This window comes from Suricata suricatta, chromosome 1 (genome assembly GCF_006229205.1).
Source record: "Suricata suricatta isolate VVHF042 chromosome 1, meerkat_22Aug2017_6uvM2_HiC, whole genome shotgun sequence".
In the NCBI taxonomy this organism is placed as follows: Eukaryota; Metazoa; Chordata; class Mammalia; order Carnivora; family Herpestidae; genus Suricata; species Suricata suricatta.
This window is the reverse complement of record NC_043700.1, coordinates 113,503,475-113,526,273: the sequence shown is the minus strand read 5'-3', so window position 1 is coordinate 113,526,273 and position 22,799 is coordinate 113,503,475. Positions and strand designations below refer to the sequence as shown.

At 35.7% G+C, this 22,799-nt stretch overlaps 1 protein-coding gene across 3 annotated transcripts in view; it reads left to right on the top strand.

The window, feature by feature from the left end:
* The window catches only part of BANK1 (B cell scaffold protein with ankyrin repeats 1), a 278,763-nt gene that overhangs the window by 26,938 nt on the left and 229,026 nt on the right, over nucleotides 1-22,799 (top strand). For all 3 annotated transcript variants that reach the window (XM_029942644.1, XM_029942650.1, XM_029942661.1), the window contains exon 2: nucleotides 2,637-3,035. In XM_029942644.1, coding sequence (XP_029798504.1) covers nucleotides 2,637-3,035 — 399 coding nt within the window. The remainder of the gene's footprint in view (nucleotides 1-2,636; nucleotides 3,036-22,799) is intronic.

Sequence of the window (22,799 nt, the reverse complement as noted above, 5' to 3'; positions counted from 1 at the left end):
ATAATCTTATAGTTGCTGTATTTCCTCTGGATCTCCCTCCCAAAATGTTCCATTCACCTGTGATAAGTCCCCACTGGTCTCTAGGCCTCTTGAACACCTGTCATCCTGGAACTTTCCTCTTTTAATACTTTACTTTTTTTTTTATTGCAGAATAACTTACACACACAATCTAAGATATATAGATGAATAAACTTTTATATATGTGTGCTTTGTGTGACAGTCAGACCAACACAAGGACATTTCCAGAATCCTGGCAGGTGGTCTCATACCTATTCTCATTTGTTTATCTTATTCTGTCTGTATCATCACAGATCATTTTGTTTTTTTGTCTTTGAACTTCATATAAATACAATCATATAGTACAAACTCTTTTTCTTCTTCCACTCCATATTATGTTGCTGGATTCATCCATGTTGCATGTAGCAGTGTTCATTTTCACTGCTGTACAATATCATATTCTATGATATGAAAATACTAAAACACTATTTTTGCAAGAATCTTCTTATAATTCTTGGCTTGAAATTGTTCTGAAGAAATATGATCATTTTAATATTTTCCTCCTCCTGGATGACTTGCTCTTCCTTCCTGAATATGCGAAGACATTTTACAATAATCATTAGACCTAAGGGCAATTTAATCAAGATAGGTTTTCCTTAACAATTTTTCTTAGAACATGATCATTCCCTGCTGATACATGGAACTGGTTCATATTTCTTTATATTTTAAGGACTTTTAAAATTATGTTTTAACATTTTAATGTGTCTTTTATTCTCTTCTACTTCAGCTTTTAGATTGTCTTTATATTGAATCTTTTCCTTTTTTGTCTCCTACCCAGATATATCACATCTTCACCAGCTGTTTTCACCGTGTTCTCTTTTTTACATTTACTACAAAAATATCAAGCTTTTCTTTTAGCCTGGAAATTAAAATATTATCCATGTTTAGTGTGGTTATTGCTTTTTCTAATTCATATATTATCTAGATAGTAGTACTGTTTTGGCTCTCAACTTGTCTCCTTATCTCTTTTAAATGATACGTTTTTAAAAAAGTTAAATCAACTTGTTTTTGAACTATGGTCTTATTTAATCTATGGTCTTTTTATAATCTAGATAACTTTTATGGAGTTATATCCCCCTGCTTATGATATCTACTAGTCTTTGGATGCTGTGTTACTTTTATTATTTTTATGGTCATATTATCACTGTTAATATTACTTGCCATAATCTTTTCCATAAGTAAAAATTTGTTTTGCTAATCTTTTCATCTGGCTCGTGTTTCTCTTAGCTCAGTTTAGGTTTCTTGTTTGCTTAATCTTATGTGGACCTTTTGTCCTTTAAATTTTCCTCCCTATCTTTTTTGCTACTTTTATTTTTCTTTCCAAGCTACAGTTTGGGTGACAAAATTGATATTCCAGTATTTTATGGCTTAAAGAAAAGCAGAGGAGAAACCAAGTGTCCTACATTAGAGGTTCTGGGTTATAGTCTTCTAATGAGACCTGTAATTTTTAAATTTTTTGTTATGTCTATTAATATTTGAGAGAGAGAGAAAGAGAAAGACTGTGCGAATAGGGGAGGGGCAGAGAGAGGGAAACACAGAATCTGAAGCAGGCTCCAGGCTCTGAGCTAACTGCCAGCACAGAGCCTGATGCAGGGCTCGAACCCACGAACCGTGAGATCATGACCTGAGCTGAAGTCGGCCACTTAACCAACTGAGCCACCCAGGCGCCTCTCTAATGAGACCTGTTAAATGGTGTCTGCCAGACCTGTCTCCTCTGCCCAAGGATGCAGTTGGGTTCTTGTGGGGTTTGACTGCTTTCCTGACTCACCGTGGGCCCTGGCTTGTGGAAGACACCCCTTGAATAGTTTCCAGATGGGGGAGAGATTCATAAGCACCCTGCTGGTTTTGGTGATGACTCAAGTTTCTTTACCAGTATTGATTATGGGATCAGGGAGAGGTTTAGGATTACTGCTGTCCCATAAGGAGCTTCTAATTATTTCATCAGCATGAACTGTAACTCATGACATGTGATATAGTACACCCCTTATTTGGTTTCTGCTGCTGAATTTATTTCTTTTTTTAAAATTTTATTTTGTTGGTATTTTGAGCATGGAAATTGTGTCACCTATCTTTATGCACTTATATTTGCCTGAAAAAAAGATTTAAACGTTCTTGAGTGTAAATTCTCTCATAGCTTCACAGAACAATCTGATTCCTTATGCAGAGCCCATTTATTTTTTCCTTTCAGTTAGCAGACGAAGAAATAATGGTTCAAAGGAGTTAAATACTGTGAACAAGGTGAATTTTGTGGTTGCTGGCCCATCTGTGCCCAGCTCCCCGGAATCCCACAGAACATTCTTTTCATCCTACCATGAGATTTCTCTTTCATTTCCATTGAGCATCCTGGTTCACTTTGGTATAGTAAGTACGGTGTAGACTTGCGCAGAGCATGAATGGTGTTTACTTAAAGGATTAATTTAATCCTGTATGGCTGTGATGGGGATAACATGAATTTTATAACTGGTCCTGTTATATTATATTCCCTAAAGAGTATGTAAACAAATTTGAGGTTAATAATATAATCTGCTGTTAGCATTTCAAACATAAGAAAATTAATACATTATTTTCTCTTTTTCCAGAAAATACAAGAGACATCCTAATGATATATGGAGAAGATGCTGAGGAATGGGCTCTGTACTTGAGGGAAGTTTTTTTACATGTTGTGAAAAGGGAAGCGGTCATGTTATACCACTTGGAGAATTACTCTTTTTGGGATTTGGAATTGCTGAGTTTAAGCTCTTACAAATGTAAACTTTTGATATTATCAAATAGCCTGCTTAAAGACCTAACCCCAAAGACATGTCAGTTTCTGGAAAAGATACTTCATTCACCAGAAAGCGTGGTTACTCTGCTGTGTGGGGTGAAGAGTTCAGACCAGCTCTACAAATTACTAAATATCGCCGGAGGCAGCTGGGAGATGTCTACTGAGCAGGAACCCGAAGATTACATCGCTGTAATCGAGAGTATCATATTCAGAGGTAGTGTTGCCAAATCTTCTTTATGTTTTTTTATAATTAAGAAATGTATAGGGTTTTTTTTGAGCCAATGGAAATCCAATATTAGGATACAAAAGAAAAAGAACAATGAAAGTTAACTTTATTTATGTTGTATGTATGTTACTCTTTCCTCAATTGGATGAAGGTTCTTGATTTTCTAGCTACATTCCATTTTTTTTAACATTTTTATTTTTTGAAGACAGAGAGAGACAGTGTGTGAGTAGGGGAGGGTCAGAGAGAGAGGGAGACACAGAACGTGAAGCAGGCTCCAGGCTCTGAGCTAGCTGTCAGCACAGAGCCCGATGTGGGGCTCAAACCCACAAACCATGAGATCATGACCTGAGCCGAAGTCAAACACCTAACCGACTGAGCCACCCAGGCGCCCCAAAAACTCTCTTTAAAATATCTTCCTGGGGACCTGGGTGGTTGAGTTGGTTAAAACATCTGACTTTTCCTATCAGCTCAAGTCATGGTCTCATGGTTTGTGGGATGGGGCCGCATCCTGGCTCTCTCTGTCCCTCCCCCACTTGTGGGGCACTCTCTCTCTCTCTCTCTCAAAATAAATAAACATTAATTAAAAAAAAATCCTCTTCCTATTTTCTACATTCCAACCTCTATAAATTCAGTAGTTTCTAAGCCTTGTTTTATAGTTATCTATTGTTGTATAACAAATTACCCTCAAATTTAGCAACCTAAACAGCAAATGATGATTGTATCAGAGTTTTTACAGTTAAGGAATCTCAGAGCTGCTTGGCTGGGAGGTTGTGGATCAGGGTATCATGCAAGGTTCGAGTCCAGCTGCCCAGAGCTCCAGTCATCTGTCCACTGGGGCAAGATTTATTTTCAACAGCATCTTACATTGTTGGCTAGTTTGTTACTATTTTTTAAATCATCTTATGATGCAAGTCACCCCTCATAGATTCCTGACGACAGGCCCTTGGAAGCAACGTTTCTGAAATCTTGCATGTTCACAATTCTTGCATGTTTGTTTCTTGGAGTACAGTTTGGCTGAGGACCATGTCACTCATTTTTCTTTTAGCATTGTAGAGTTTAGAAAATTCTTATTTGCCTGGCTGAATAAATAATTCTTAATTTATATCTGAAGTCTGGTGACTTTCACTAGAATTTTATCCTAGTGTGGACCGTTCAGAACTATTTTGTCCACAGACATGGTTTGTTTTTTGTTTCGACCTTTTACTCCAACCTCTTGGAGATTCAAGTGTTCTTGACTTATACTTTTATGTATTTTCATTATTATTTTATTATTTGCACTATTTTATTATTATTTTCTTTTTCAAGGATTCCTTTTATATGTATGTTGGGTTTATGTTGTCTGTGTTTCTGTGTTGCACTTTACAGTTTTTCTCTAATTCTTTGTCATTTATAATTACTGTATATTTATTTAGTGTCTGTCTACCACTTCAATTCTTGCTACCTTCTTATGCTTTCAGTACTCTCTCTTCCCCTGTATCACTTCCAATTTCTCCTTCATTTTTTCTTTTTTACGTTATGCCATTTGGTTGAGCACTGGAAGCTTGTAATTCATCCCTTGTTCTTGTACTGCTACCCTCGCCTTGCCACCTTGTGTTTCTGCCTTGTATAATTGCTTGAAAAAGGTGATTGCTATTCATTACATTTTAAAAATTCACGGTGAAGTATTTGGCCACAATTTTCAGCTTCTCTTATGGTAACATAATTTTAGTGTGGGTTTCCCTGCGTGCCACTGGTTTCTGCACCGCCCCCTACTCTCCTACCCTTCTCTTGCTCTTGTGGTATCTTTATACAGATCCCGTGTGGTCCAGTTTCTCATTGGTCATCGAGCTTAGTGAACTTTACTTGGTCTAGCCAAAGGAGATAGGGAGTGTGGGTTTTGTTGTTCATTTTGTTCTGTTTCTCCCACATACAATGAAAGACTTTACTTCTCTGTTTCCACAGATAGAGTCTGCCTTTAAAAGCCTGTCTTTTCTGTAAAGTTCCTCATTTAGCCTCACTTTCTCTGCTTTTTGGAACTGTACTGCTTCCACAGTTCTGCCCGAAAACTGTATGTCTATAGTATAAAGAGACATGGCTCCTGGCCACAAAGAAGGTTATGTTTTTTAGCTTTTTTTGAAATCTGCAGCTTCTGGATTATTTCTTCAAGGTTTCTTTTCTTTACTTCCTCCTGCACACCCCTTCGCTCAGTCATCACTCATGTGGGAGCCATTCCATTGATCCAGAGGTCTAGGATTTCACTGTTTCCCACTTTTAATAAATAGGGCATTTGCATAATTATTTTTCATTCTCCATGTTTTGGAATGATTTCCAGGAATAAAAAGGGGGAAATGTTGACTTGGCACTACAACTTTCAAATTGGCAGTCCTCAAGTTTCTTATGGTCTTTTTTTTTTTTTTCTTTCTTTACTCTTCCCCAAGTACATTATGGGGTTTTTTTGTTTGTAAAGGGAAAATGTTACAGTTGTAAATTATGGGAAAAAATGACAATAATACACATAAAGTGCAAGGGATTTCATGCCCTGAGACAGAGGAGCACTAAAAATTGGTGGCAAAAATTTTGTGTGGTTCTCCACAGCCATTGTTTCTATTTCCTGGAAGAACTCAGGTTGTTTTGACCACTTAAATTATGATGTCACTGGTAGGTAAAAATATCAAAGACTCTCTTTTTGCTGTTTTACTTATTTTATTTTATGGTGAGTGCCTTTGGGTGGCTATGTCAATGGTGTTCTGGTATATCTTCAAATTATCTTTCTATTGGTATTTAGGGGAAAAGCTTACACTTTATAGACAACCTAGGACTATTTTGAAGACACTCATTTTGAAGCTCCCATTTCCCCACATTCAAGTTTTAGACTCTGATTTCTTACAGTAACTTAGATGCACCTACCAAAACACAAAAATACAAAATACAAAAAGTTGCATGGGAAAATACATTCCAAGATGATAAATTTACCTGAACTACAAGCATGCAAACAGAATGTAGATCGTATAGAATTTGCAAACCATGCATAACAGAACTTTTATGTGTAGATGGTGTCCTTTGACATAACTGGTGCTGAATGCTGCAGTTCAGGCAATAATAATTTTTTTCATAAACAGTGTATGAAACAACAAAATATGTTATTCCATATTGCTGTTGGTGTTGAATGTTGCTCTTTGATTTGTTCTATCATATTTTCATATAGTCTAGTTTCAAAAAATAGGTGAAATTAGATAAAGGTGTGCAATTCAATTTTTAGTGTCCTTTTCCTACTCCTCTCTGTCCCATAGAGAAATAATACAAAGATGAAAAGAAACTTATTATTCAGAAGCATGATAAAGAGAATAATAAAAAAGCCAGAAAGTCGTGGAAATAATTAAATGTTCTAATATATTCACATAAGGAACAAACCAGAGGAGATTTTTATAAAACTTAATGAAAAAGGAAGATATTTTATAATTTATGAAGGCTCTAGAGAAAAGTTTTTAATATTAAAAACGATGAAAAAAGGTAATTATGGTTAATCTGAGTATTTTATTTCTTTTTAAGGAATTAAGAAAGTTAAATTTCCTATCATCTTAATTTCCCAGATTGCAAGTAGTACTAATTGATACGTGTTTTCTACACTTTTGTGTGTGGTACACTCACTCTGATTATATTTCTTCTTTTATCAGTCTTTTATTTCTTTTTTAATTTTTGGATTTTTACCTCATTTTCTCCATCTACTCTTTCTACATATATAGGTTTCATATAGCATTGTTTATATAGAATATAAGTTATGTAATTTCAAGTTTACATAAGAAAAACTAACAATTTTTTTGGGTGCCTGGGTGGCTCAGTCAGTCAAGCATCTGACTCTTGATTTCAGCTCAAGTCATGATCTCAGGATTCATGAGATTGAGCCCTATACTGCTTAGGATCCTCTCTCTCTCTCTCTCTCTCTCTGCCTTTCCCCTGCTGTCTCTCTCTCAAAAAATATACTTAAAAAATAGACTGTTTAGGTGTACCATCATGTACTTTATTGTTTATAGATCTTCCCCTTAAAAAATGATTAGTAATTTCTGTGATCATGGCACATTTCTTGGGTCTTTTTCCTCCCTTGCTCTTTGTTTTTTGTGACATCTTTTGCCTTTGGATTCCTTCAAACCCTGCGGTTTGTTCCCATTCTTGAGTCAGTGCTCTCCAAGCTTTGTTTTTATCCTATTTGCATGTGTGTATGAAAATATAATATTCATGTTTCCTATTTATTTTGTTACTGAGAGTGAGATGGGAAAGGAAAAGTCTCCATTCTTTATGCTGCCACAGTAAAGAATTCTGGAACAGTGAAACGAAAGTAAAGCAAAGTTTTATTAAAGTATACTCTAAGGGAGGAGCGGGCCAGTCAAAAGAGATGAAGACCCTGGACACTCTGGGGTTTGGGCTTCTATGAACTTTTTCTTTGGGGTGGGTTCTAGGGTCATAACATTTGAGTGACAGGCCTGGATTATATAATCAGCCAACTAAGCATGTCTTTTTCCAAGACGGATTCAAAATGGCTGCATAGGGTGGGAAACGGCAACATTATTTCTATTCGGGAGACCCAGGTCCAGTAAGGACAAGGGGCTGCTTTCTGCCCAAGTGCAACAAGCACAAGAAATTTAACTCTGCCGCCGGATGCTGTCACTGCAAAGGGACTGCTAGATGGGTGCAGTGGGTGTTCCCTGGGCAATTCTCAGTTGGGGCTCTCTGTCAGGTCATCTAAGGTCCATCCACCTGTCACTCAGGCCTAGCTTCCTGCCTACATTTCTTATTTCAATATTTCATATGTATCTCACTTTCTTCATTGTCAAACAGTAGATGTAATGGCAGTGGGAAAGCTGCTAATTCTTTCATGATGGACCTTCCCATTTTAATTTTGTTATCGTATTCCCAAACCAAGGATCCTGATGTCTATCTTCATTAAACCTAAAGAGGAAGCCTAAAACTGAGAACAACAATGTTAACAGTGGAGTTATTGGAAAAACAAAATAAGAACAAGAACAACACACTGGAAACAAACTATGCAGAAGCATTTGTTTCTGTTTTCTCCCCTTTGAGCCATGTCTGCTGTACCAGCTCTGCTTTGCTGGTCAGCAAGGTCTCCTGGCCCTTCAGATGAAGCCCATCCCCTGGGCCGGTCTTTTCAGCCCGCCAAGCGCATGGCTTCTGCATGGACGTCCAGGCCACTTCTGTCCTCAATGTCAGTGTAGGCACATGCCTTACACTAGGGTAACTGCGTCACCGCCTGTTGAATAGTCTCCCATTCCCACCTCCACACCGTTTTTCTCATGCTGCCTTCTTTACCTGGCGTACCCTCCCCATATTTTCTGTTGAAATCCCAGCCATTCTTCAAGGTCAGCTGAAGCGCTGCTTTATCAGTGAATTCATCTCAGATCCCTTCTGCTTGACAAATATTTTCCTCATCTTGAATTCTATTAAAAATTATTGTTTACTTATGACTCTCAATTGTTTATTATATTTGAAAATTTCTTTTCTTCTCCTTACTTCAGTTTTAAAAATGTAATGCTGGTAACTTTTTTTTTTTAAACATTTTAGCTTTAGATTGTGTGGGTGGGTCAGCCAGCTAAGCATCTGACTGGCTCAGATCATGATCTCACAGTTTGTGGGTTCGAGCCCCACGTTGGGCTCTGGCCTGACAACTCAGAGCCTGGAACCTGCTTCGGATTCTGTCTCCCTCTCTCTCTTTGCCCCTCCCCCACTTGCATTCTGTCTCTCTGTGTCTGTGTCTCTCTCAAAAATAAACATTAAAAAAATAAAATAAAAAATAAAACAACAAAAGTACTAATTGTACTTTTTAAAAAAATTTTTAATGTTTATTTATTTTGAAAGAGACACAAACATGAGCAGGGGAGGGACAGAGACAGAGGGAGACACAGAATCTGAAGCAGGCACCAGACTCTGAGCTGTCAGCACAGAGCCTGATGCGGGGCTTGAACCCGTGAGTGAGATCATGACCTGAGTCAAAATCGGATGCTCAACCGACTGAGCCACCCAGGTGCCCTTAACTGTGCTTTTTAAGTGCAGGTTTATAAATGTTTACTGGTACAGCTGGGCTTTTCTCTTTGATAATTATGAAAAGGTTTACTGTGGTATTCTTGCCAGGAATACATAACCTAATCTAATTATGATGAAAATGTCAGACAAACTAAAAGATTCCGCAGAATATTTTTTATACTTTTCAAAAATGCTAAGGTCAAGAAACTAAAAGAAAAGATGAATTATTGTTCCAAATTAAAGGAATCTGAAGTTATATGAAAACTATACGCAGTGAATAATTTTGAATTGGATGCTGGACTAGGAAAGATGACTATACAAGAAATTATTGGTGCGCCTGGGTGGCTCAATTGGTTAAGCGTCCGGCTTTGGCTCAGGTCATGATCTCGTGGTTTATAGGTTTGATCCCCCCATCGAGCTCTGTACTGACAGCTAGCTCAGAGCCTGGAGCCTGCTTTAGATTCTGTGTCTCCCTCTCTCTCTGACCCTCCCCTGCTCGCACTGTCTCTCTCTGTCTCTCAAAAATAAATAAAAAACATAAGAAAAGTTTTTAAGAAATTATTGAGACAGTTGATGAAATGTGATTATCATTATATTAGTAGTGTTGTAGGATGTTCACTTCTCAGATTTTGAAATTATGTTATGGTTACATAAAAGAATATTTCCCTTTGAAGGGAGAACACATTGATGTAGGGGTAAGATGGCAGGATGTCAATTGGCATATATAAACACACACATATATACATACATATATATTTACACACACAGATATATGCATCTGATTATACAGACTTGTATTTGTATATGTCTGTGTGTGTGTGTGTATGTGTGTATGATCATTGGTTAATTATTCTGAGTTATTCACTATACATGTCCGTAGTTCCAAGAGGTGAACAAAAAGCAGAGTAAGCACATTCCTGTTCTATGTGCTAAGTAGTTGTGCAGCTTTGAGAAGTGATGCTTTTGGGAGACATAGTTCAGTGAATGGCCTGTGAAATTAGACCTAATTACCCTGTGGCTGGCATTCATGGAGACTCTAGGAAATATCTATTTCATCTGTAATGATACAGCATTCTCCTGCCATTCTTAATGGTGGGAAATGGGGAATCATCTGGCATGAGGCATGAGAAGCCATGTTCACTTTTCCCTCTATTATTAGTCTTATTTTTCCCTCTATTTTAGCCCTTATGTCACATACCATGCCGTATGCCTTATACTCTGGTTTGTTACATATTGTGTCTCCCCCTAGAAAAATTGCGCGGTTCAAAAACATTAGGTGATGATTAGGAATCATCAACTTAACAATGAGTTTCTCCCCCAAATTTCCTGTATAAGCTAATGTTTAAAAGGGAAATTTATTTTTTTCTGTTAAACAAATTTTAAATAAATATATTTCACAGAGAAGTCCTACTACCTGCCTCTGAGCCCAGAATAATAGGTGTAGCAGACAGCTGACTTAAGTGATAATAGTTTTCAGCTGATATTATTATGCAAATTAAATAATTTAATACATAAAAAGAGCTTTAAAGAGTCTCTGCCAAAGAATCAGTGCTCAATAAATTGAAGCTGATTTTATTACTTTTCTTTCTATATATAAAACGAAAGGGAGGAACGAAAGGTGGAGGCAGGGTAGAGGTGAAATTTGGGAGGAGGAGGAGAGGGAAGGGAGAGGCAGAGAGTAGGGGAGACAAGGAGGATGGGAGAGACAGAAGTGATCCAGGACTACACACAAAGGCCAAGGTGTTAATTATTGGGCAAGAAGCAGAGATCAGAGTAGTGAATGGAAAACCCAAGGTTAAAAAGAATGTCAAGGAAAGAAGTGGGTCATATGCCAGGTAAACATTAAACAATCTAGGAGGGGTTAGAGTTCAGGAAGCAGAAAACAAGTAGAAATTAAGGAAGTAGGATGAACTAGGATGAGGAGCATTGATTTAAGTCACCAAGGCTAATAACAAAGAACAGCTTTGTTTATCTCAGGATTTGCACCTACTCCTTTAGAGGGTCCAGGCTGATCAGCAGATGAAGCCTGGGACCAGGCTCAGAAAAACAAAACAAAACAAAACAAAACAAAAAATAAAACACTAGCAGGGAGTGGGAAGGAAAAGTTTGGAGAGAGAAGTGACATTTCTCTTTCTGGTAACTTATCAATTATATAATTGAGTTTGTTTTTCTCACCAGCTAGATATGATAAATACGAAGAAAAGTATATATATGTTAAAAGCAAGCAGAAATCCCATTTTCATAATTTGATGGATTTGGGCTTTCTCTAATAAGGTGAAAGAAATAGAACTACTAGTTTATTAAATGCTTGTAATTTTCAAAGTTAAAGAGACCTTTAAAATGGTAAATTAAATTTACTGGTTCCATGAAGTCATGGAAATCTTCCTGTATTGTTACATGACGTTAGTAAAGGGTGCCTTCCTACATTGTTCCAACATTCTATAAGAGCAAGAAGAATTAGAAATAGTGGCATTGCAGATTTTAAGTCTGTATCTCTCCTTTGTTTTGAAGGCTTCCAAATTTTCTTTTAGAAAAAGAACTCATTTGTGTTTTTATAAATGTGTACCCAATTATGATTTACCTCATTACTTTAGAAAGTAATTACTTTGAATCATGACTCTGGATCATTTTTACTGTTATGAAAAATTCTGAATTTTGAAATTCTATTCTTGTACTCTAATGTGCATACATAGCAGAGTATATATGTATAACCATTTTATAGAGAAATTTAGAATGCACACATCTGCAGGCTCATCTTCATTTGAAGATATAGCCATTAGTAACTCCCTTGAGCTACCTAGGGTCCCCTCTCCTATCTTTTTTCTCTTTCCCCATTTTCTTGGATAGTCACCATTCTGTACTTTCTTTTTATAGTTTTTGATTTGTTTGGTTTTGTTTATAGTTTTACTGCATGTGTATTTATCTGTAAAGTATATTATCTGGATTTCTTGGGTTTTTGCTTTATATTAGTGGAAAATATTGTATTTACTCTTTTCTGATTCAATACTATGTTTTTGAGACCTATCCATGTTGATGTATGTACAGTACAGCGCAGTTACTTCCATTTCCCTATAATTGAAATGCACCCCATTTTATCTATCAACCTTATTACTCACATGATTTGTAACTAGTTGGGACCCCTGGGTTGTTTAGTCGGTTAAGCGTCCAACTCTTGATTTTGGCTCAGGTTGTGGTTTCACAGGTTTGTGAGATCAAGCCCCTCATTGGGCTCTGTGCTGACAATGCAGAATCTGCTTGGGATTCTCTCTCGCTCTCCCTCTCTCTCTCTCTGTCCCTGTGTACACGCTCTCTCTCTCTCAAAATAAATAAACTTTAAAAAATTGTAAGTATTTATAGAGCTTTTTCATTTTGTCTTTAATTGATGTAATTACAATCCTGGTACACAAGTGTTAGTTTTGGGAATAACAGGGCCCCAGAATTGCTGGGTCACAAGATTTGTGCATATTATAGTTAATGTAAATTGTCTTTCCAGTACTGTGTTACCATTTTACTTGATAGAAATAGAAGAGTTCCCAGTGCTTCCATTCTTTCCAGTACTTGGTACTTTTCTGATTCTTTTTTAATTTTTAATTTTGAAATATAGTGACTGAGAAAGTATATTTTACTATATATTTAATTTATACTTTCTTGGTTACTAATGGGCATTTTCTCTTATATTTACATATTTATATATTTCATATTATCAGTCTCCAATATTGTTTTACAAGGTGCTTCCTTGTATTTTTTATCCCCTTTTTTTCCTTCGTAGAAATGCTTTATATAATATTTTAAGACATATTTATTACATATTTTACAGATATCTTCTCAATGTTTGAGTTTGGGACTTTGATTTTTAACTTAGCTTTTAACCGTTTTGATAAACATGTCTTAATATAGTTAAGTGTGTCAATATTTTTTAGCATACGGTTTATTATATCCTGCTAAGAAATCTTTCCTTCTCATAGGTCATAGAAATATCTTCTAAAAATTTGAACCTTTTGACTTTCTCATTAAAGTCTAACATCCATCTGGAATTAATTCTGTATGCAGTATAAGGTTGGCCTCCAGATCATGTTTTCCATTGTGAATTACCTGTTCTTTCAATGTTTCAGCTGAATATATTTAAGAGTTTTGGAACCATTGAGATTTTCTATTTGAGTCACTTTTGTTGTTTTATTTCTCTAAGAATTTGCTGATTTCATTTGTTTTCAAATTTCTCTGTTAAAATTGTTTATACCATTCCTTTATTTTTTATATCTACTCTATATGAAATTGTTTTTTTTTTAATTTTTAAGATCATTTGTGTCTTATTGTTTAAATACCAGTTGAGCTTATCAGTTTTTCAACGTCATTTGTCCTTTGAAAAGACAAACTTTACATTAAATTTTTTCTATTATATAGTATTCTATTTTTGTTATTTTTTTATTCCATTTGGTATATGTTTCCTTTTACTTGTTTTGAATTTTATAAATGTTTAGCTCATGAACATGGAACCTTTCTGGTTTTCCTTTTTACAATAAACATTGCAGGTTGTAATTTCTCTCTCAGCACTTCTCCATCTATAGCCAATGGGTTCTTACAACTTTTTTCAATATTATTCAGTTCTACCTATTTTCTAATTCTATTTTTATTTCTTCTTCAGAAGTATGGGCTTGAATTTATTTTTTTGATGTTGATTTCTAAATTTTGTTGTATGGTCAGAGAATGTAGTCTATGTTAGTCAAGTAGTTTGAAATTTATTAAGTTCTATTTATGGCCTACATTTGATTTTTAAAATATTCCATGTGTTAAAAAGAACACTTATCTCCATATTTGGTATACAAGGTAATTTATGGCCATTGGATCAAGCTCATTATTTATATGGTTTGTCTTTTTACATTCCTTTATTTTGAGCTGTCTTTATATCTTTGCTCTGCCTTTATAGATTAGATATATATTTTATAAACAGTACATAGCTAGATTTTTTAAATTCAGTCTTAGTTTCTTAATCTTTTAAAGTATAATTTAATTGATATATATTGTGATAGCTGATGTATATGAATTTAATTATGTCATTTATTATTTTTTATTTGTTCCATTTTTACATATTTCTCTTTTCCTTAATCTTTTGTTTTTACCTTCTTTTAGCATGAGTCCTTCCCCATTCCACTGGCAGGCCACTTTAGTTTTTCAGTGATATCCTAGAAATTTCAAGATGTATACTTAAGGTAGTTATAAATTGTTATTAATAGTTATCTTTAATTGTTATGTTTCCTTTGTACTGAAAAATTAATCATCTCTTTCACCTTTACAGGATCATTATTCTTAGTTTTTTTCCACATTTCCACATTTTGTATTTATGGAATCAATACTTGTCTAACTTAAACCACATATTTACAGTTTTCTTTGTATACTGTTCTTTCTTGCATCTCAAATTCTCTTCCTGGGATCACTTTTTCCCTCAGGGAGTATATCTTTAAAGATTTTCTTTGGTGAGCTCTTTTGAAAATAAATAAATCTCAATTTCAGTTTGTGCAGAATATAATTATTTGCCTGTAATTGAAGATAGCCTCATTGGATATGACAGTTGTTTTCTCACAGTTCTTGAAAACATTCTTTACATCCATGTTGCTGTTGAAAAGTTATCATATATATGGATATATATGGATATATGATATCCATTCTTCTGTAGGCAATCTATGTTTTTCTTTAGCAACTATTAAGATATTCTCATTGTATCTGAGTTTCTTAGTTTATAATGATGTGTCCTCAGGGCGCCTGGGAGGCTCAGTCGGTTGAGCGTCCAGCTTCAGCTCAGTTCATGGTCTCGCGGTTTGTGGGTTCGAGCCCTGCGTCGGGCTCTGTGCTGACAGTTAGCTCAGAGCCTGGAGCCTGCTATGTCTCCCTCTCTCTCAGACCCTTGCCTGCTCATGCTGTCTCTCTCTCTCTCTCAAAAATAACTAAAACATTAGAAAAAAATTTATAATGATATGTCCTAGATATTTGATAGTTTTATTTATCCTGTATGTAATTTTTTTAACTTCTTCGAACTGAAATTCCATGTCTTTCCATAATCTGAAAAATGTTCAGCCGTGAGCAGCTGTTAAGATCCTTCCTGTCTCCAATCTCTCACTATCTCCGGGGGCTCTAAGGAAGCCCATGCGCAGCCTTCTCATTCTGTGTCTCCTAACCACCGGCTACATCTGCCTTCTCTGGGCCCCTCTCGCTTCATTTTACTTAGCTTCTCCGGATTTATCTTTTGGATAACAGATAAATCAGCCATTTCTCATCTGCCTTTGAAATCCCTCACTGAGTTTCTAAATTCAGTTATTACATGCCATTACATATTTTATATCTAAGAGTTCCATTTGGATGTTTTATCAAAGCCTGGCCCATCCTGATAATCTTTGATTTCTTCACAGCCTCATTTTTTTTTTTTTAATTTCTTCCACTCTGTTAACACTTATTTATATTCTTTTCCTGGAAATAGCGATATGTGGATTGCTTGCCTGGTTCTCTAATACCATTTAAGTAATTTTTTTTTCATTGTAATTGATGTAATATGGAACTTTATCAATGGAAATCCTTTGAGGTTTGATTTTAATGTATTTTGCTAAAGAAAAGATTTATGTATGTTTCTGCCAGGAACTTGAACTTCCACCTGGGACCACTTTAAACTAAATTTTTGGCGTGCAGGTTTTTTGGCAGTTTTTTTGGGTAGAATCTATCCAGGTCTTAAACCCATGTGAATGCTTGTAGTTTGGGAAATCTTAAGAAGCAATCTTTCTACATTTTAATTCCACCCTGAGCCAAGGCTGGAAAGAAAATTTCTTTTTGCAGGTTTTGGTGCCCTGGTTTATAAGATTTCTGGTCCGATCTCTCACTCTGCTCATGCCCTGACTTTTTCTCCCCTTCAGTGAGTGTGCAGCTCCTTAAACCCCCGCACCACTAGGGATCAGCAGAAAAACTAAGAGCAAATATGGTTTCCAATATAGTTCTTTAACACCATGAATTTTTATCTATTGTTTTGGCTCCTGAGATATTTTCTTATTTTACCTTTCATGCATCAAATATTATTGTTGTTATTTATATTATTTGGGGAGCATTTTAGGTTTGATATGCAGAGATGGATATTTGTGAATTTCTAGTCTCGTATATTTCTGTAATCAACTTACTAGAAATACTTACAATATATTGAATAAGAATTGCTATCACTTATGAGTATCACAAGGACTGTGAACAATCAGAAATGTCAGCTAACATAGCATCTCTGGCATGCATCTTGAGAAGCGGCCTCCAGGAGACTTTGAACCAAGTAACCAAAATGGCCTTTTCTTTTTTTTTTTTTTTTTACCTCTAGATGTTTTCTTTTCATTGTCACTACCCACCCATGAAATAAAAATCCATGAAACCTCAGTAGATTGATAGTGTAAAACTTGTAGACATTCCAATTTGAGAAGGAAAATATTTTTAAGTGAATCTAAAATGCCACAAATAAAATTTTTTAAAAACTTCCAGTGAACTAGGAAGTTATACTTAAAGATATATAAGGAAGGGATTTCTTATAAATAGTGACATTTAATAGGAAAGTATTAACCAATATTTCAAAATAAGCTAATTATGGTTCTTTAACCAAAAAGGAAAAATATTTTATAAATAATGACTATTTTCTGCTTTTCCTATCATCTGTGAGTCATAAAAGATATAAATAGGCTCATTTCATTTTAGGAAAGATGTGATTTAATTAATTTTCATGTTTTGTTGGCATTCATGACACTGCATTAGGAAGTTGAATATAGACTCAAATCAAAGAAGATACTACTGGTTTTTTCATAGTGGACCTTAGAGTGGAAGAAAACTTATTAATTTACAGTAACAGCACATTGGAAATAAGTGTGTTATGGTACATTAATTAAATAGAGACATTTGTATTATGGTTCTTTTGCAAATATCTATCCTGGAGGTGCCTTATTGTGTGAAAAACCATGGTGTTTTATAGTGGAAAAGATGTCCAGTAACTGCATTTTCTGTGTGCTGACCTTTGGTCAGATGTGTTTAGGGAAATGTGGCATAAAATGTACCTTTTGCCTTATTGAGTGGTCTTCTTTCTACCAATTTATTTATTTATTTTTTAATATTAGTTTTTGAGAGAGCACAAGCAGGGAAGGGGCAGAGAGAGGGAAACAGAGGCTTTGAAGTGGGCTCTGTGCTGAGCGGCTGACAGCAGCGAGCCCCATGTGAGGCTCAGAATCACAAGCTGCGAGATTATGACCGCAGCCAAAGTTGGAAGCTCCACGGACTGAGCCCCGAGTCTTCTTTCTAACGCGCTCTCCTCCAGCTCAGTGAGCTACGATGGGGCAGGGGAGGGCGAATGAGGAAATGAAAGTATAACTGAAAAAGAATGAGGGATATAAATACCCTTCATAAACTCTTAGATTGTGACTAGATTACGTGAATAGTGACAATGAAGTTCATTACTTCAGTCCGTTACAGCTTTCTTTAAATCTCCGGTCAATTGCGGTGATCAGACAGTGTAGATCTTAACATAAGGTGATTGTTTTTCCTATGTAAAAATCCCATTCAGCTTATATCTGGTCAGTTCTACTCTTGCACAATTGTTTACCAGATTTAAAAGAAAACCATTGAGTATCAATTGATAACCAATGAGTATCACTGATATTCAGTGGTGTTTTCTTTCTAATCTGGTAAACAATTGTCTGTTACCTACTTATGGCAATATCTGTTACTCATAAATAGAACGTAATAAAAAATGACTTAAGAAAGCTTAATTACTTGTCTTTATTCACTTAAATTCTTTCATTCTGGGTTATGTGACAACATGGACAAAAACACTGATGCTAAGCCAAATCTATTTCACTGAGGAAACTGTATGCAGCTTTAAATGACAATAATTCATATGTAGGTGTTCTTTTTTAATTTTTTTCAGTGTTTGTTTATTTTTGAGAGAGAAACAGAGTGTGAGCAGGGAAGGGGCAGAGAGAGAGGGGCACACAGAATCTGAATCAAGCTCCAGGCTCTGTGCTGTCAACACAGAGCCCAATGCGGGGCTTGAACTCATGAACTGCAAGATCATGACCTGACCTGAAGTCAGACACTTAACTGACTGAGCCACCCAGGCGCCCCTAGGTGTCCTTGTATAAAGAGACTGGAGAGCTAGCCTGAGCTAGATGCAGTCTGAAGGGATTTTTTTTTCATGGTTTTATGGAGTTTGAGTTTTAAATTCTAGGCACCAATTTCAGAGCTGTCTTAAATGTGTGTGAAAAACAACTAGACAACAGTTTTAGAAGGGTTTCTCTGACATGTAATGGCTATAATGAGTGGACAAGGAAGATATTACAGTCATATAGAAGAGAAACAATGAGAGCCTGAATTAAGGAATTAACATGATTCAAGAGAACAAAGTGGAAATGTGTTTCGAGGATAAAATAAATAAGTCCCAAGGACAGATTAGATGTATAGAGTTTGAGCTAGCACAAAAAAGTGAGGATCTCTCTCAGATTATTTCTGTCCTTGGCCCTTTTATTCCGACTAGCACTTCCTAAACGTGGTTTAAAACATTTTCTCTAACTGAAGATTTTCATATCTGTAATCTTAGGCTAGCAATTCTTAAACTTTTTATTATAAAAACCACTTTATATTCTTAAATTTTTTGAGAACCTCAAAGAGCTTTTAATGCCAATTAAATCTATGGATTTTTATTATATCAGAAATTAAAATGTAGAACATAAAAATTAATTTTAAAATGAACTCAATACATGAGAACATAAATAACATATTTCCATGTAAAAGGACTGTTTTTCAAGAAGAAAAATCAGTTAGTGAGGAAACTGGCATTATTTTACATTTCTGTGGAATTCTTTAGTATCTGGTCTAATAGAAGTCAGATTCTCAGACTGGCTTTGGCGTCATGTTGTATGTAAATAAACTCTTTCCCTCACCCTGATTATGTAGTTAGAAAAGAGAAGAGTATTCTTTGTAATACTACACTGAAGCTTGATAAGGGATAGTTTCTTAAAGCTCACTTGCAATGGGACTCTAAAAATCCTATCCGTGAACTTTCTGTTCTCCATTAAATAACGTCTTTGGCCTGTCTTGCACTTTAAATGACCCTTACCCACACATGATTTGTATCATCATCTTTTGGGCAGGAGAAAATATTGGTCTAATGAGATGCAAATAGTTTAAGTGTTGACAAATATCACTATAAAATCAGGTTTATTAGTATCACCGTTGATTCCTAATCAGAAAAGTACTGGTGTTGTCAAGCTTATGGTATGCATATCAGGTTTCCAAAGATTTTTTTTTTATTAAAGAACAAATTTTGTCATTGCCAGAAAATATTGTCAATTTTTTTGAAAGTTTCTGGATGTCTACTGGTACTCAAAATTTGAATAGCCACTGTTTACCTATTAGTTGTTCTTTCTAGAACAAATTGTATTTCATGTTGACAGGGTTAAGTGAGGGGGAGCTTAATGACTTTTTAGGCATCAACTTCAAAGAATTGCACAGGTGCTGTTTTTAAATAAGTAGTGAACTTTAAAAATTTTATTTTTTATGTTTTTATTTTGTTTTTGAGAGAGAGAGTGCGATCAGGGGAAGGGCGGAGAGAGAGGGAGACAGAATCGGGAGCAGGCTCCAGGCCCTGAGCTGTCAGCACAGAGCCCAAAGTGGGGCTTGAACTCACAGACTGTGAGATCATGAGTTGAGCCAAAGTCAGATGCCCAAACAACTGAGCCACCCAAACACCCCTACTAGTGAACTTTAATACATAGCAGAAGTATAATATGGATTTTACCACATGGAATATTAAAAAGACATGTACTGGACTGTTCTTTTTCGCCAAATTAATTAGGATTCAACACAGATAAACAAAATGGAAAGCATATAGGAAATAACTATTTGCAGATATTGGCCATCAGGCAGCTCAGTTATATTATCCCAGAGAGAGGAAGCGGTAAGGTGAGTCCTATAATTGCTCCCACTTACTACCTGGAGAGAATCCTAGGCTAAAACACAAGAAAAGGTAACCAAGGTGGAGTTGTGGCATCCCAGCGTTCAGAGACGGAGTGGGGAGTACAGAGAGATGGCGGCATCTCAAGTTAGCAGGTGGAGTTCTGGAGCCGGGAAGGCTGTGCCGAGAGGCAGCTGTGGAGAGATGCAGAGGACCCCCTTGAATCCTCAGCTAAATGCTCATCAGGACATGCCTTCCAGGAAGCCACTCAAGACCTACCGAAGGAACATTCTGAGGGCAGAGAGGAACATCTTAAGAGCTCGGTCAGAGCTCCAAATAGTTCTGTTGCCACCAACAAGAGTGGAAAAACCATATAATGCAACAAACACCAAGTAGGATACTTAGAAAGGTATTGCCTGGGTAGTGGAGGCAAAATTAGCCATGGATAAATGGCTATTCTGGCCGCCTGTAACAAAATTTATAAGCAGGTCTTAAAAATTATCAAACTGTTTTCAAGTAACATAACTGCATCCCAGAGCAAAGCTCAGGAGTATCTGTAGGAATATACCATCCAAGCAGACAAAGTTCATAACACCCACCAGCAGATCAAAAATTATCCAGTATGCAGAGAAGCAGGAATATTTTACATGCAATAAGTAGAAAAAAATAATCATAAAGGGCTTGGGTCTCGAATGTATAGAGACCTCTGAAAACACAATAATAAAAAATAAACACCCAATGAAAAATCTGAGCAAAAGGTACTTTTAAAAAAAGATACCCAGATGGCAAGAAAGCACATGAAAAGATGCTCAGTGTTAGTCACTGCAGTACCAACTACAACACTGTTTTCCAAAGTGGTTATCATTTTACATTCTCACTAGTGTGTTAGGGGTTCCAGTTGCTCAACACCCTTGTTCGCTCTTGGTCAGAGTTTTTAATTTCAGTCATTTTAATGGTTGTGCAGTTGTATCTTACTGTTTTGTTTCTTTTATGCAAAATCAACATGTATTTTAACCACTGTTTTGTTTCTTTTATACAAAATCAACATGTATTTTAACCACAATCGCAAAGTGGTTAATACCACAATTTGTTGCCACTGCCTTTATTGTTAATGTCTTGGGTTATACTGTACTTCTAGAATGTACTGTCTAGGTGACAGTTGTTTTACTTTCCATTGCTTTTGCATGAATGTACATAAATTACATCTTAGTATTATGAAAATTGTTTTGACCTCATGGTCTCCTTGAATCACTGTTCTAGTCTGTACTTTTCCCTACTCTTCATGTTGTTTATCTATGTTCCACTTTCAGATTTGCTAAAATCATTATTTCTTCTGCCCCTTCATTAAAAAAATTAGCCCTATTCATGTGTTCTATATTTTAAAGGCCTCTCTACTCCCCCCAACACCCCAGTGCTATCCTAGAACCCTCTCTCCCACATTCAGCTAATTTTCTGCCTTAGAAATGTCTCTACTTCCCACTCTCCATCCCCATTGACCTATAGCATCATTTTTTTTACAGTCTGCTGCTGGTGGCCTCTTTCCTCTTTTTCTGAAACACACACTTGATTATAGGACTCTACATTACCAACAGAATAAAGCCAAAGTGCCTTAGAGCAGCAGCAAGCTTGCTTATCATCAAATACTATGTAAAATATATTTCAAAATTAGCAGTACGGTTTAAAACACATACATTGTTTGTTCACTCATTTAGAGAATAATGAATCAATTATAACAGTAAATGCATAATGATAACTTTGTACATTTAGGACAAAGACTGGTAGAACTGTTTTTGTACTTTTAGAATGTATTAAGGTTTGAGAAATTATTAGCTGCCAACTTTTAGATTCAAGGATTGAATATCTGCTTTTTTCCTTTCTCTAAGAAACTAATGGTTCATTATAACTTCAGAATTCCAATTAAAATGATGGATTATTTGAAAAGCATATTACTCAAAAAGTCTGAATTATAAATGTGAGTTCAGGTATGTGATGCTCTACACAGGGTTTTAGTCTGCCCCAGTAAGCTTCCTTGGCTTAGATGATTTAACAAAGTCGCTCAAGTTATTTCTGAGGCTGCAGACACTAAGGCTTCAAGGTGCTCTCCTCACTTCATGATACATATCCAACCTCTCTTTAAAGTTTATCTTTCTTGAGTTTAATCAGTTTGTCTTTTCAAATTCTGTTTTTCTTTATTTTACTTTGTTTTGTGTTGTAATTTTCATTTTTTTTGGTCATTATTATATACAGAGAAGAATGAAGTTCAAACACCAAAATTTTTAATAGAAGCTTATTTATTAGTCCTAGACACCAGACTGTAATTGCAAGTTATTTATTGCAAATAAAACAAAGAAAAGGAGTCAGAATATTTTCAGTTGTGTTGGCAATGGCATTTTAGAACACTATGCCGGATAGCTTTTGACCATATTCATATTATAAATGTATTGCCCTCTATTCCAGATTTCTGCCAGCTTCCTTCTTTGAATCAAAACTAAGGTATAATGTTTCTTACTACTCAGAACCATTAACTACATAATAGCTATTTTATGTCATTCCTTGCTACTCCCAAAATACTGCTGTCTTCAGTTTTGCTGGAAGCGGTCCTTTTCATGTTTCAGTTACATGTGGTAATGCTCATCTGCTGCATTAACAGAGCCAATCAAAGGCTTCTCTGAATGTTAATTCTAGGGTTAAAGGAAATAAACTATGTATCAGACAAAAGAGCAAAATATTGCTATCTCTTATTGCAGAAAATAGCTCGCTTTGAAATGTATGGCAAAATAGTCAATATC